The sequence below is a fragment of the Mytilus edulis genome, chromosome 9 (assembly GCF_963676685.1).
Source record: "Mytilus edulis chromosome 9, xbMytEdul2.2, whole genome shotgun sequence".
NCBI classification, from domain to species: domain Eukaryota; kingdom Metazoa; phylum Mollusca; class Bivalvia; order Mytilida; family Mytilidae; genus Mytilus; species Mytilus edulis.
This window is the reverse complement of record NC_092352.1, coordinates 53,167,186-53,184,434: the sequence shown is the minus strand read 5'-3', so window position 1 is coordinate 53,184,434 and position 17,249 is coordinate 53,167,186. Positions and strand designations below refer to the sequence as shown.

The following is a 17,249-nucleotide window of genomic DNA, read 5'->3' as shown; positions in this document are numbered from 1 at the left end:
AACAAAAAGAATTTGAAAGTGTGTCAGGCAAGTCCATAACCAGTCAGTGCCGAGAAATAAAGGAAATTATATATTAAGTGGAGAAAAAAATATTAAAAATAATAGAATAGAGAAACTGAATTATGAAAAGAATTTTTACCTGGAACACTGTTACAAGTGACCACAGCAAGGAATTAAAATTGGCTCGGTCACAAATACAGGAATTTGTAGAATTATAATCGTCAACCTCTGCACAGAAGCATGGACTACTATCTTCCCTCCAACAAAATTTTCCACCAAATAAATTCATGCCCAGGACACTGTGCATTTTCAAAACAAAAATCTAAGAATAATTTTCACCATTTGCTAAGTTCCGATTTGGAACTTCCAAACATTTAATGATAAAAATCCATTGAGAAAATTCTGACTACCCGTATGTGTCATGTAAGCATGTCACAAAAGACACATTCCACCCGTCACCATAAAACTATCGTTTAGTCTAACATGTGGTCATGACATACATTTTTAAATGCATATAACTAGTAGCTATAGCTGCAAACAAAATTATTAGCTGATCTAAAATTCAAAACCCTTCTCCAGAATACTGTGTTCTTTTCATATAAAGTTTATCATTTTCATTAATGATAGGTAAAAAATGTTTCTTAGTAGGGATTAAATTTTTTGAATCAAAAGCTTTTTAAATTTATAATAACTTTACCTTATTACTGGAAACTACAGATTATTTTGCAAGTTTTTTTTTCTACAACGAAGCAAAAAATTCAAAAATTTTGACAGATTTTTCCAAAATCAAATATCTAAATTGAAAATCCTTTTAGATTGTAGCAACCCAACTTGTGCATTCCCTAGCAGTATTCTGGAGATTTTTCAGTTTTTACATCCAGAGTACTATTTATACATTATATTCTTCATTTTGTGCACTAAATTAGCATATTTTTGTTATTACACAACACAAACTCCAGGCACACCAGGATCAACAAACACATGTTATTGGTTAGCAACTGTTGCTAGGTAACACAATATCAACTAACAATGGGTGCTTCCAACTTCTAATACCTGAAAGACCGTAATAATCGCCCAAAGTAACGAGTCAAAATTCTTTCTATTGCAGTAGATACTTCCATCTTTTCGAGGTTTACAGAATTTACAACCAAAAAGATTCATTCCCAGAATGCTAGAGATAAAAGGAAGTAGAAATATTAGTCAGGAATCTCCCAGAATGCTAGAATTAAAAGGAAGTTAAAATATTAGTCAGGTCTTTAGTAATACCCTAATAAATTTCTATACTGTAGAATTGAAGTTGATGAAGTTTTGTGGGTATCTTTTTTGGTGAATCAAGAAAATTTTCTTTTCATGGGTAATAGATTTTGTGTTTTTTTGCCTTATTGCCTCGTTGAATATTCAAATTCAGATACCTATACCTTCTAAATCCATGAAAATTGGTACTCCATGACGTACGAATATTTCAACGCTGCTTGGTTTTGAAAAACAGATATTTTTTTGTGTTAAAAAATTGTCAAGAAATAGAAGATGTGCTTGCTGCCAATATAAATGAACTAGTAATAAAAAGATTAAAAAGTTTTCTCTCATTCAGGATGTATACATTTTTTAATAAAGGTCGTAATATAACACCTTCATACCACTATTCACAAATGAGTGTTGAATGAAGGCAAATATACTATAATTCATAGATGGTCTAGTCTTTCTTTTTTGAATAAATAGCGCTGACCCTCTGAAATGAATGAAGCTGTCAAAAAAAATATATAGAACACAGAAGATGTGAATAAATGATCATTATATATCCCACATCTATTCAGATGGACCATTATTTCTGAATGAATGAACAAGTTTTGGATTTCTCATGGCATGATAACTAACAATCATACTGGTAACAAGTTCCTTACAAATTGTAACAACATTTTATTACAATTATTAAGGTACTGACTCCACTTTTAGGAAAAGGCGTGAAATTAGAAGCGTCTTATATCAAGATCAATTTCTGAACAGTAGTCAAATAAAATGTTTTCATTCAATGTGCTGAAATATATTTATATATATGCTTGATAAAAAATATGATTTATTGTGTAAAAGCATGATTTACTGATATTAAAACATTGGCTCCCTACTGGTATATGATTTTCATCATTTTTTTGTATCACAAAGATGAGATTTATGAAGATGATATTGATCTTATCTTGATCGATTTATATAATGCATTGAGATATATTTAGACATCATCATTTTTTTCTTAATAACCTTTTATCAAATACTGAACATTCACTAAATTTCATTTTAAATTCTTCTTTTGTGATTGACATACAAAATTTTGAACGACAATTTTTTATTTATCTGTTGTGCTTTGATTTATCATATGTTTTGTTTTTTAGAGAGATAATGAAAATGATAAAAAATGCAAATTGAGCAATATTTGATATTTCACTAACTATCAAATTTATCCTTATCCTAGATGAATAATATATGATCATTGATAACTGGACATAATTAAAGGTTCATAAATTTCATAAACCAAGAACATGATTTTAATTTTAGTTTGTCGACCCACCGTGCAAGGGCTTTATAGCTTTTATAGCCAGTCAAGGTCGTTAAAAAACCTATAAGTAAGTACTTTTAGTGTGTTTTATTGGTGGAAATCAGAAGCCTTTAACACAGTGGTTGTGCTTGGTTGCTGTCTGTTATATATTGGCTTTCCTCATTGTTGAAGGCCGTACGGTGACCTATAGTTGTTAATGTCTGTGTCATTTTGGTCTTTTTATGGATAGTTGTCTCATTGGCAATCATACCACATCTTCTTTTTATATTATCTCTCATTTTATTTTCATGAATAAGGATTTTGTTTGAATTGCTTCACATTTTGTCATTTCAGCACTTTTAAAATGCTGACTATACAGAATGGGTTTTGCTCATTGTGGGAGGTTGTACAATGACTTGTAATTGCCAATGTCCAGGTCATTTGAACTCTACTGGATAGATGTCTCATTTGCAATCATCCCACATCTTTTTATTTTTATATAATGAGGGTAAATTGAATATCGATGGTGATCTAAGGTAACAAATGATATAAATCAATTCAGTTGGTCAATGACCAGAAATTTAATGACCGTTGCAGCTCATCAAGATCAGAAGATCACCTTTTGTCTGGTATCCATTGATTCAAAATACTGATGCAAATCTAATGCTTTTTTAACCTTTAGACAACACTGAATTTGATTTATCAAAGATTCAAGGTCAAAGTAAATTTCAGACTCGTCAGAAAATTGAGTTAACTTAATGAGTGGAAATAGAATCTTGGGCTGATATTCCACTGATCAACTATAAATAAATCATGAAAATTTACATCTTTGGCCAACTTATAACATATCTTTCAATTTTGTTTTATAAAATCCACATATTTTCGAAGGGAATTTCCTTAAGATTTTATTTACTGTTTTCACTTGGCATACATAAGCATGAATTGTAAATATTCATATATATATATATGCATCTGCAACTCATTTCTTAAAATAAAGAAAAAAAAATTAATGATGAACATTCCAATTTTTTTAAATGGAAAAATAATTAGACTATTTATAAATAGAATTAGGCATAATTACCTGAAAATAAACATAAACAAAAGAAGAAGGGCAAAAAATGTGGCAACGTTGTCCATGGTTCTGAGCATGACTACTAGCTGTCGTCGTAGGGCTGGCAGGAAGCGGACTAATTTTAGAATTCTTAGCAGACGAAAAGTTCTTAGAACAGACAGTCCGCTATCTCCATCTTGTTGCAATAATTCTACCATACTGTAATAAAAAAGAATTATTTAAATATTCCTGTTTGTAAACCATCCTTGTATGTTAATTAAATTATGAATGTTTTGATAAAAAGCATATTAAAATAATTATGTGGTAATTAAATGGTGCCATTATTTCAACAAATATAAATCCACTTAACAATGATCAAAGTTAATTTTCTGAAATTCAAATGTTTTAAAATAAATTAAAATTCAGCAATTGTTTTCAATATTTTTCATTATTTTTCTTATCTTAAAATAACTAAAATAATTCAAATCTGCCAGTTTAGACATTACAAAAGGAAATAACTTGAACAATTGGCAGGAGATTGTCTTTGAACAAATTTCTAGATTGATTTAAGAAGTCTGTATGACCAATTTGCCTTTTCAGAATCTAAAGGACTATGGGTAATATCATTGTTTGTACACCAAAATGAAAATAACGTTATGTCATTGGTTGAATTTCCATTGTTTAGAACATATTTGACCAATCAAAACATTTTGGTGTATGCTTTTGAAAATATTACCCAGAATGCATTAGATTCTGAAATGGCCAATTTGAATAAAAGAAACCTGAGGTTAGCACCAAATTGCCAACAACCCATCATCCCATATTTACTTATATGGACTTTACTAATATTGATAGATTTTGTCATTTTGTAAATTGTCTTCAAGTGAATCGATGAAGTCTATCATAGTAAGATTACATCACCCTGTAGTGGCTGATGTAATCTTGATGATGACCAAGATTTAATTTAGTAAAGTGTCCAAGAAAATAGGCAAATGAAGTTCAGTGGTGGTCAATTGTTGCTGTATATCATAATTGATATTTGAAGAAAACTTTTCGTTTTTTGTTTATTGTTTTGTGAATAAATCATAGTTGTTAGTTTTCTCATTTGAATTAATTAGCATTTGTCACTTCAGGACCTTTTACAGTTTGCTATGGATTTGCTTATTGTTGATGGTCATACCATGACCTATACTAGCTAACTTTAATGTCGTTTGGGCTCCAGTGGAGAGATGTCTCATTAACAATCATACCACATTTTATTTCATTTGTATTGTGAAATTTACACTGAGTCATGAAGGACCCTAGAACATTCAGCACCTGAAGAGAAAAGCCTGCTTTATTTATTAATTTTGTATTAAAATTATTGTGGATTCATCAATGTTCGTTAGATCCCAATTTTCTTGGATTTCGTTAGTACAGGTGAACCAATAATTTCAATGTTCAACGAATTACAAATTTTCCATAGACTTGTATGCAGACATTATTAAAACCACAGAATTAAATATCCTCGTAAGTATAAATTATCCTCAATCCATGTAAATTGATACCCACAAAAATAAATGCATCCACAGTATTAGTATCTAAATACACAGACTTACCTTAATATCACAATAAATCCATCAAACACGTTAAATCCATTTGTGATATAACCAAATGGTCCATAGGCTATTAATTTAAGGACCATTTCCAGTGCAAACAGAGTACAAAACACAATATTACTGTATTCTAAGACTTCTGTCAACCACAGAGGCTGAAATTATATAATATAACAATTATAATCATGATTAAATTTTAAACACGATTTATACAGCACCCTAACAGCACTATAAAACCAAAAAGTCAACATATGGTTTTTGATGAAGAATCATATCAAGCTGAATATTTTAACAAAGTTTTAGAACTATTGGCATCACCAAAAAAATGAAGTCTTCTCTTCTGCAAATAGCATTTAATTGTGAATAAGGGGCAGTAATTCTATCAGGGTAACCTCTAGGTCACATTAGGTATTTTACAAAATTTTCTTTTGATCTTACTGACTGATAATTTCCTTTTTCAGCAAAGTTAAGTTATAAAATTATAAAAAAATTGATAGAAACTAAGGGTGTATGCGCCATTGTCAATGAAATTATCAACGTCTTCATAGGTTAAATAGCAATTAACAGATTATCATTGGTCATCTCAACTCAACTGCTTTTCTCACTTTCGCTGTACCGGCTCAAGTGAGAAAATCAATCAGAGATGACCAACGATAGTCTATAAGTATCAATAAACAAGAATGTGTCCATAGTACACGAATGCCCCACTCGCACTATCATTTTCTATGTTCAGTGGACTGTGAAATTGGGGTCAAAACTTTAATTTGGAATTAAAATTAGAAAGATCATATCATAGGGAACATGTGTACTAAGTTTCAAGTTGATGTAACTTTAACTTCATCAAAAACTACCTTGACCAAAAACTTTAACCTGAACTTCGCACTATCATTTTCTATATTCAGTGGACCATGAATTTGGGGTCAAAACTATAATTTGGCAGTAAAATTAGAAAGATAATATCATGGGGAACATGTGTACTAAGTTTCAAGTTGATTGGACTTCAACTTCTTCAAAAACTACCTTGACCAAAAACTTTAACCTGAAGCGGACGGACGAACGGAAGGACGGACGAACGGACGAACGGAGGCACAGACCAGAATACATAATGCCCCTCTACTGTCGTAGGTGGGGCATAAAAACAATGACCAATACCAACCTGGTGGTGATGTTCTATTCCCATACTAGCTGTGTTGATTACTATAGCCCCTAATATCCCCCAACGGAATAACTTGTGTTCTACAAACTTTTCCATGTTGTACGAGACACAGTCTACAAAAAATCAAATTTAATATTAATAATTATTTACGGAGACAAAAGTTGTACATAACATTAATGTATTCAGTAGCGATTATATGTAGTTTGAAAGGGGCCAGGCGTTATTTCCCAAACAACGGGACTCCCCCGTATGAATCTGGTAGCTGATACAATATTGTCTCTAAAGATAACTTGAATAAATAAATAAATAAATAAATAAATAAATAAATAAATAAATAAATAAATAAATAAATAAATAAATAAATAAATAAATAAATAAATAAATAAATAAATAATCTTTATTTCAAGAGGATGATCCCATTAGTTAAAACTAATCTTCCTGAGAGTCCTCAAAATAATAATAACATATTTATAAGTACATAGAATATTATAAAGTTATATTATACACAATATACAATTGTATTTAAATAATAATGAAAAAGCATATTAATTTGCACAATTGATGAAAAATTTGTAACATTTTGTTTTAAAAGATACAAGTGTATTACTCATTTTTATTTCATTTTGGTAAACTGTTCCATATTTGAGAACCTGAATATGTAAATGTTTTCTTTAAAAAATTTGTTTTTGGTTTTGGAAGATTTAATAGTTTTTCATCAGCTGAACGTAAGTTTTAATTTTGATTATCAGTAAAATGAAAATTTTCTTGTAAATAGTTAGGAACCATACCATTTAATGATTCAGATCCATTTACCATATCATAGCCAACACCACATAATAACCTTTTCTGATATTTATTATGTGATTTGATTTAACGTTATATAAGGTGTAATACATGTACCATCATTGTTTTTTTTTATAAACACAAAATAATAAAAGAATGGTGCTTTGAAACGCCCAAGATATATGCTTATGACTCAGAAATTATCATTGCAACGAAATGTAAGATTAATTTCCTACAACTGTCGAACTCAAGGGAATAAATTTTTTCAACCCTATTCTTATGCAAGAAGTACTATGATTTGATGGTATTTCACCTATATAAGATATTTCTGAAACCCTCAACAAGAAGGAACTAAACTCATATAATCTGCTTCACATGTTGAAGCAAATCAAAGCAGAGTAGACCCACACATAAGTAACTTTCACATACCTATCTGTATATTCCTATACTGTAAATTCAGAAATTAATGTGACAGGGTCATAATCGCAATAATTCAAACTCACATTTTGAAATTTTTCATATGAATAAACAAGATTTTTCTCAATATCGCAAAAAAATAAAATCCCATTTAAGTCCAAAATGACAAAATCACAATAAGAACCAACTAGATATCATTGAGATGGGAGCCATCTCTGTGGGCCCCACTGTGAATAATGTGCATTAAAAAATTGTATCTTTCAACTGAAATCAAAGTTTTTGACCTTGACCTTTGACCTAGGAAGTTGTAAATAAATTATGACACACCCTTTGGTGTTGGTTTATAAACATGTCAAGTATAAACTTTGAAATGATAACGGTTCTCAAGATATAGAGCGGACACAATCTTTACCATAAGACATGAGGTTGTCAATTGAAACCAAAGTTTTTGACCTTGACCTTTGACCTAGGAAGTTGCACATAAATTATGACACACCCTTTGGTGTTGGTTTATATACATGTCAAGTATAAACTTTGAAATGATAACGGTTCTCAAGATATAGAGCGGACACGATCTTTACCATAGGACATGGGGTTGTCAACTGAAACCAAAGTTTTTGTCCTTGAACTTTGCCTTAGGCAGTCGTTCATAAATTATGACACACTCTCTGGTGTTGGTTCATATACATGTCAAGTATAAACTTTGAAATCATAACGGTTCTCAAGATATAGAGCGGACATGATCTTCACCACAGGACACAGTGTTGTCAACTGAAACCAAAGTTTTTTTTTACCTTGACCTTTGACCTAGGAAGTTGTACATACATCATGACACGCCCTCTGGTGGTGGTTAATAAACATGTAAAGTATGAAGTATGAAATCATAATGGTTCTCTAGATATGGAGCGGACACAAAGTTAAAGTGTTACGGACGGACGGACAGACTGATCACTATAGGGCGACCCACCTAAAGGCGGGGCCCTAATTAATCCTCTTGAACAATTTAAATAAACTTCAAATCATGATAACAATAATTATCGTAGTTAATAAAATCTTATTGATCAACTTTCAGACGGACGGACGGACGGACGGACGGACGGACGGACGGACGGACAGACTGATCACTATAGGGCGACCCGCCTAAAGGCGGGGACCTAATAATAATGCACCAATAATTTCTGAATTTACAGTATTCATGTATTCATACTTGATGACTCTTTAAAAAAAAAAATTGATAGTTATAATTGTTACAGATATTCCAAAGCATGTTTCATCAAACTCTGCATAAACACACATTCCTTGTTGAAGATTTGTTTATTCTTCTAAGTATGTGATAAAAGCATGAAATATCTTCTTTAATGTAGGGTCAATACTTGTAGTAATATTGCAACAAATATCTCCTTAAGTTGGGCAGTAATTTCTAGTAAGTCTGTTATGTTTCGCCCGTAAAATAAATAATCTTAAAGTGATAATTGTATAAACTGTACTTGATGTAACTTTGAAGTTGTAATAAGTGTGAGGGTTTTATTCAAATTTATATGATATTATGGTATTTATCTTATTTTTACTTTGAAAATCCAATATCAAAAATATATGAGGGTCGAAATGGGGTTTACTCAATAGAGAATAATGGGCAAAACATTTAAAGAATAGGAAAAAATGCCAGGCCAAAAACGTAAAGAAAACAGACTAATGACTTTTACAAAAGAAGAGAATAAAGAGCATTGAACAATTGCAGAAGAAAGGGGAAAAATATAGAATTAAAGACAAAAAAATAATGAACAGAGAATAATCGGGTTTCTAAAATAGAAAGAGTAGAGAATAATGGGTTTACTTTGGTTACATCTTCTGACATCAGACTCGGACTTCACTTGAACTGAATTTTAATGTGCGTATTGTTATGCGTTTACTTTTCTACATTGGTTAGAGGTATAGGGGGAGGGTTGAGATCTCACAAACATGTTTAACCCTGCCGCATTTTTGCGCCTGTCCCAAGTCAGGTGCCTCTGGCCTTTGTTAGTCTTGTATTATTTTAATTTTAGTTTCTTGTGTACAATTTGGATATTAGTATGGCGTTCATTATCACTGGACTAGTATATATTTGTTTAGGGGCTAGCTGAAGGACGCCTCCGGGTGCGGGAATTTCTCGCTACATTGAAGACCTGTTGGTGACCCTCTGCTGTTGTTTTTTATTTGGTCGGGTTGTTGTCTCTTTGACACATTCCCCATTTCCATTCTCAATTTTATATTCTATATTTCAAAGAAGAGAGAATAATGCACATGAAAAATAAAGAATAGAGAAAAAATTGTAAAAAAAAACAAGAACAAAGAAATGAAAAAAAAACTTTTCAGAATCAAGACCCTCATATATTGAAACAACAACTGTTATGAAACCTTTCAATATCAATAATAAGGTAAGGTTTGATATGATATTCATCAAATATCTGATGAAGTCATTGACATCAATCCTACTTTAAAGCCTTAATGAACTGATACAGTTATGACAGGTTCTATTGTTTGTGTTGTTTTAGCTGGCTTCCTTTCTCTTCAACAAGCATGCAAGTGTCTTGATTATTAATGAATTTGATGACTAACAAACAGCTGGTAAATTTTGCTTGTGTTCTCCTTTTTATCTTTTTTTCTTTTTTTTTTCTTTTTTATTCTTAGCTGGTAAAAAAATTTGCTTGTTTTTTTTGTGTTTTTTTGTGTTTTTTTTCTTTGTTTTTTTATTCGAAGTTGCTAACTTTTGCCTGTGTTGTTTTTTCTATCTTAATTTTTTTTTTTTTATCCTTACCTGGTAAAATTTGCTTTTGTTATCTTTACTTTTCTTTTTCTTTGTTTTTCTTATTCTTAGTTTATAATGTTTGCAAAGTAGTTCAGCATATCTGTATCAACCAAAACTCAAAGTGACAGTCATAATACCACTTTCAGAATAATTTAGAATAACTGTTTTCTCAGTGAATTATCAAAGTTTTATTTCAGTTTGAATTCTTTTTTAACTTGAATAAGAAGAGATTTTCTTTCTATTTAAATAAATGACACTACAAATATATAACAACTTAACACTACACATGTTATATTGCAAAAGGTCAATTCTGTTTGAATTTTAAAAAGAAATATTTGGGCTATTTTCTGCTATTTGGTTGGGTACTTGTCTCTATGACACATTCTATATTTGGACAGTTGGGTGTTAGGATTACCGTATTCGGCCGTGTATAGTACGCATTTATGTATAGTCCGCACCCCCTTTTAATTCCCTCAAAATCGAGAAAAAAAGTTTTATAAAAAAACATCTTTTTTTTTTCTTTTTTTTTTTTTTACTGTAAAAATCCATGTATTTTATAAAAAAAAAATAATTATGTTTTATTTATTTCATGAAAAAAAATGAAGTGGTAGAGCTTTTCATCAGGTTATTAATAATTTTATAAAAGTATTTATTAATCATAAGATCCCTTTTAAAATCAACATTTGTCTAAGTATGTCCAAGCTGATATATAATATTACAGAAATAATTTGAATTTTATGGAACATAACAAAAAAAGAGATCCAACATCTAAATTAATTAGCAGTAATCAAAATTTTAAAACTATTTAATCTTATATAATCTTTTCATTGATCATGTTGTTTTATTGGCTGGGGTTATAATATTTAACACCTGTCAAAACTTGACATCATTATTTAATTGCTACAAACCCATACTTAATCCTTAATTACCCCTCTTGATTACCTCTGCAGGATGTCACACCTTTACTTTGAATACTCAATTTTGAAGAGAAAAGTTATAAAAGAATAAGAATTAAATGAAGTGAATATAATAAACTTTTTCAATATACATTATTAATGCAGAAAAAACGAAATTTAGAAAAAAAAAAAAAAATTTTTTTTTTTATAAATTTCGAAAAACCGTCTATAGTTGTGTATAGTCCGCACCCCTTGTACAAACTACATATTAAAGGAAAAAAAGTGCGGACTATACATGCCCAAATACGGTAGCTGTTTCATTTCACCAATATAGAATTGTTTTAATAACACAAGATAAAATCAACTTAAACTGACCAATTGCAAGAATATTTGGTTAACACATATAGTTATTACCAATGTTATTTCAACTGATCGGGCGGAGCTTATGTTTTAATTTGCATTAGGACAGTCTACTTGAAGATGTGTGTGATAAGGATGATTGCCGTTATAATTATTACTGATTTCTAATAACCCAATCAGTGTCATCAAAGAAATTTACAAAAGAAGGACTGTACATTTCATTGATGAGTTTGTCCTAAAACACCTATCAATAGATGGACTGGTTTATTATGAGCGAACCGGTTAAACTCCGCCCAGTCAAGTGAATTAAATTGATTAATACTTGTTGTATAAATGATTGCTAAAAATGGGAGATAACTCTAGCAAAAAAAGTCACTTAAATTATTTTTCTTACTTTTATTGTGCTTGCCCTTTTTATCTTTGCTTTCAATCTCAGAATCTTTCTCCTTATGGTTCTTATTATCAGAGACATATTTGGTTAACCCATATAGTTACTTTTAAAATAAAAAAAAAATCTAAAAATGGGGATAATTCTAGCAAAAAGTCACTTAAATTATTTTTCTTACTTTTATTGCGCTTGCCCTTTTCATCTTTGCTTTCAATCTCAGAATCTTTCTCCTTATGGTTCTCATTATCAGAGACATATTTGGTTAACCCATATAGTTAGTTACTTTTGAAATTAAAAAAAAATCTGAAATGGGGGATAATTCTAGCAAAAAGTCACTTAAATTATTTTTCTTACTTTTATTGTGCTTGCCCTTTTCATCTTTGCTTTCAATCTCAGAATCTTTCTCCTTATGGTTCTCATTATCAGAGACATATTTGGTTAACCCAAGTTACTTTTAAAATTAAAAAAAAATCTAAAAATGGGGATAATTCTAGCAAAAAGTCACTCAAATTATTTTTCTTACTTTTATTGCGCTTGCCCTTTTTATCTTTGCTTTCAATCTCAGAATCTTTCTCCTTATGGTTCTCATTATCAGAGATATCATGAGAAACATGATTACATGTATGATTACACTGTTTATCGTAATCGTTCACTAGGTAACAAATCTGTTTGTCTCCGATTACGTCTAGTAGATCTTCGGGAATACCTTTAAATAGAAGATAAGGTGCGAGCATTAAAACTTGACATTTGAAAATACTTCATTTGTATTTAATATTTGTAAATGTAAGTAGAATTTATCTGAAAATAAAATTCCAATTATATCAAATACTTGAGACAACATTCAAATAATTACAAATTAAAAGTTGGAATTATTGTATTATGTTTTTCAACGTGCATTAAGTTTTTAAAATACAGATACAGATTCACTATTTGTTAATTGACCTTGAAATTTAATTCAGTCAATATTTTGCAAAAAGACACTATAATACAACTAGAGGCTCTAAAGAGCCTGTGTCGCTCACCTTGGTCTATGTGCATATTAAACAAAGGACACAAATGGATTCATGACAAAATTGTATTTTGGTGATGGTGATGTGTTTGAAGTTCTTACTTTACTGAATGATTTTGCTTCTTACAATTATATCTATCATGAACTTTGCCCATTAGTAACAGAGAACTATATTTGGTAAAAATTTACATAAATTTACCAAATTAATGAAAATTGTTAAAAATTGACTATAAAGGGCAATAACTCCTTAAGGGGTCAATTGACCATTTAGGTCATGTTGACTTATTTGTAGATCTTACTTTGCTGAACATTATTGCTGTTTACAGTTTATCTCTAACTATAATAATATTCAAGATAATAACCAAAAACAGCAAAATTTCTTCAAAATTACCAATTCAGGGGCAGCAACCCAACAACCGATTGACCGATTCATCTGAAAATTTCAGGGCAGATAGTTCTTGACCTGATAAACATTTTTATCCCCTGTCAGATTTCCTCAAAATGCTTTGGTTTTTGAGTTATAAGCCAAAAACTGCATTTTACCCCTATGTTCTATTTTTAGCGGTAGCGGCCATCTTAGTTGGTTGACCAGGTCACGCCACACATTTTTTAAACTAGATACCCCAAAGATGATTGTGGCCAAGTTTGGATTAATTTGGACAAGTAGTTTCAGAGGAGAAGATTTTTGTAAAAGATTACTTTAATTTATGAAAAATGGCTAAAAATTGACTATAAAGGGCAATAACTCCTAAACGGGTCAACTGACCATTTTGGTCATGTTGACTTATTTGTAGATCTTACTTTGCTGAACATTATTGCTGTTTACAGTTTATCTCTATCTATAATAATATTCAAGATAATAACCAAAAACAACAAAATTTCCTCAAAATTACCAATTCAGGGGCAGCAACCCAACAACCGATTGACCGATTCATCTGAAAATTTTAGGGCAGATAGATCTTGACCTGATAAACATTTTTATCCCATGTCAGATTTCCTCAAAATGCTTTGGTTTTTGAGTTATAAGCCAAAAACTGCATTTTACCCCTTTGTTCTATTTTTAGCCGTGGCGGCCATCTTGGTTGGTTGACCAGGTCACGCCACACATTTTTTAAACTAGATACCCCAAAGATGATTGTGGCCAAGTTTGGATTAATTTGGCCAAGTAGTTTCAGAGGAGAAGATTTTTGTAAAAGATTACTTTAATTAACGAAAAATGGTTAAAAATTGACTATAAAGGGCAATAACTCCTAAACAGGTCAACTGACCATTTTGGTCATGTTGACTTATTTGTAGATCTTACTTTGCTGAACATTATTGCTGTTTACAGTTTATCTCTAACTATAATAATATTCAAGATAATAACCAAAAACAACAAAATTTCCTCAAAATTACCAATTCAGGGGCAGCAACCCAACAACCGATTGACCGATTCATCTGAAAATTTTAGGGCAGATAGATCTTGACCTGATAAACATTTTTACCCCATGTCAGATTTGCTCTAAATGCTTTGGTTTTTGAGTTATAAGCCAAAAACTGCATTTTACCCCTTTGTTCTATTTTTAGCCGTGGCGGCCATCTTGGTTGGTTGACCGGGTCACGCCACACATTTTTTAAACTAGATACCCCAATGATGATTGTGGCCAAGTTTGGTTTGATTTGGCCCAGTAGTTTCAGAGGAGAAGATTTTTGTAAAAGTTAACGACGACGGACGACGACGACGGACGACGGACGACGGACGACGACGGACGACGGACGCCAAGTGATGAGAAAAGCTCACTTGGCCCTTCGGGCCAGGTGAGCTAAAAAATACCATAATAAGTACATAAAAGTTATATTATTAAGTTACATAACATTTCACATTTATATCTAGTGAAACCGGAAATTTAACACCAGCGTAATACTGAAAACACCATTAGCATTTACAAAACTAACATACAGGTATTGTTAATTTTGCATAATATTCTTTTAATACAATGACTTTAAATTCAATTGAATGATAAATCCATTAACTGTGGATTGAGTGTTATATTGATAGGAACTACAACGACATATTAACACTTATTTGTAATTCAATTGACTAGCCCAGGGAAGGCTTAAGAAAATTTATGGAAACTGCCTAATTGTACCTTATAAAAAAGAAGATGTGGTATGATTGCCTATGAGACAACTATCCACAAAAGACCAAAATGACACAGAAATTAACAACTATAGGTCACTGTACAGCCTTCAACAATGAGCAAAGCCCATACCGCATAGTCAGCTATAAAAGGCCCCAATAAGACAATGTAAAACAATTCAAACGAGAAAACTAACGGCCTTATTTATGTAAAAAAATGAAAGAAAAACAAATATGTAACACATAAACAAACGACAACCACTGAATATACAGGCTCCTGACTTGGGACAGGCACATACATAAATAATGTGGCGGGGTTAAACATGTTAGCGGGATCCCAACCCTCTAACCTTATCTGCATATGCCTTTTGTGACTATAACTGTGATAAAGCTTGTTAAGCGGTCTTAAACTTGTAGTGAGGTGAGGGTTTGTTTTGTTTGCTCCATGTTGTAGGCCACACTGTGACTTTGAGATGAAGAAGAACAGCAATAAAAGTGCTGTGACTTTGCTTTTTGTGTTATTTTGGGGTTTTTTGGTTGTGCAGGAAAAGATTTTATGTCCTGAATGGATACTCCATATCCTTAGTTACTCTACCAGACATATTTCTTATCAATCACAGGGTTTTTATAGAGTCAGGCTACCATTATGCCTTGCATGTCGCAAAATACATTTGTTTATTTGAATCACATTGGAGACCTTTAAGTGGTACAATTATTTACCAATCTGCAGATGCCAAAAAAAATAATGAAATCAGACCACCATAATTATGAATAACTGGAATTGAGATGTGCCACCAAGAGGCAGATTTAGGGGGTTGGACCAAGGAGCCCGGGCCCTGATCGGATCACTGAAGTATGATTGGAGCAGGCCCCCTCTTAGGCAGTCAGTGGGCCCCACTTTCAAATTTTTCTAGATCTGCAACTGCTTACTGCATACAAAATATTATTAGCCTACCACTTGTGATTCTCCACATATTTACCAAATCATAAATAAATACATTAATATAATTTTTAAAGTCTTGCATTATGGACTTTGTGTGACAAGTGGTGGAAAGTATCAGTCAAATAAGAACAAAAGAAATCTGAAGACAAAAGAAGGAATTTGTCATTCTAAAATTAGTGTGACCTTATCAAACAAGATCACCATTTTCTTCCATCAATTGGCAAAAACCAGTGAACAACCAATTTTAGAACTTTACCATTGAAGGTCTGAGAAAAAGAGGACCACATGCAGTTAATCAATCAGAAATCAATATATATAAACGAAAGCGCAGAATTAAAGAATTTTTTTTTCAAAACAGAAATCTTGATCTCTTTACAGATTGTCACCACCAAAATCTGCAGCCTTCGTCTGTTCCTTGACTTTGCAATAATTAAATAAGTCGTCACAGTAAAATTTGTCAGCAAAAAAAATTTACTCAATGCAATTGCATCTGTAAAATGATTGATATTTACATTGCATGGTTAAAGACATTTCATACATCAATCAAACCAAAATGCAATTGACATCATATCCCTGATTTAATATTTAAAAGGAGTTATGGAGCTACTAATTTTGTAAGCCATTTTGTAGCATTATGTCAATGTTTCTCAATATTTGTTTCTCATCTTTTATTGTCAAGGAATTTGTCAATTTCTTGTGAAAATTATCTAAATGGATACAGATCAAATGTCACGGAAGATGGATGGAAATACATGTAGGGATAAGATTACATAAATCATTCTCCAGATTTATACTAAGACATTCAAAAGATCTTGATGATATGGGGGAAAAAATCATCAATTAAAATGTCCATTCATTACAAGACCTGAAAGTACCAAGGTTGGTACAATGCAATACATCTTGAATGGAATTATTTCTAAATATGGATTTCTGCTCTATTCTTCATGTCAGTCTGACTTAAAAAGTCTGGCCTCAAGAGTCTATTATATTTCATTAGATAACTATCATAATTAAATATTGTGCTTCAGACAAAAAGTCTTTACCATCAATGACGTTCAGTATTCTGGGGAAACAATGGGATATCTCCTTATAAATATTACTCTAAAATCAATTTAGAAATGTTTTCATTATTTGTCTCATGTATGAATCTAGCAATCCAAGTCAATTCAGATCAGTCCAAAACACCTGCCACATTGAGGGTTGACTGCACTTCACGCTTA

General features: G+C 31.3%; 1 protein-coding gene across 3 annotated transcripts in view; it reads right to left on the bottom strand.

Moving 5' to 3' along the window:
- The window catches only part of LOC139489760 (voltage-dependent T-type calcium channel subunit alpha-1G-like), a 160,050-nt gene that overhangs the window by 37,007 nt on the left and 105,794 nt on the right, over positions 1–17,249 (bottom strand). For all 3 annotated transcript variants that reach the window (XM_071276549.1, XM_071276550.1, XM_071276551.1), the window contains 5 exons: positions 12,482–12,664; positions 6,330–6,442; positions 5,177–5,328; positions 3,609–3,797; positions 140–299 (listed from right to left, as the gene is read on the bottom strand). In XM_071276549.1, coding sequence (XP_071132650.1) covers positions 140–299; positions 3,609–3,797; positions 5,177–5,328; positions 6,330–6,442; positions 12,482–12,664 — 797 coding nt within the window. The remainder of the gene's footprint in view (positions 1–139; positions 300–3,608; positions 3,798–5,176; positions 5,329–6,329; positions 6,443–12,481; positions 12,665–17,249) is intronic.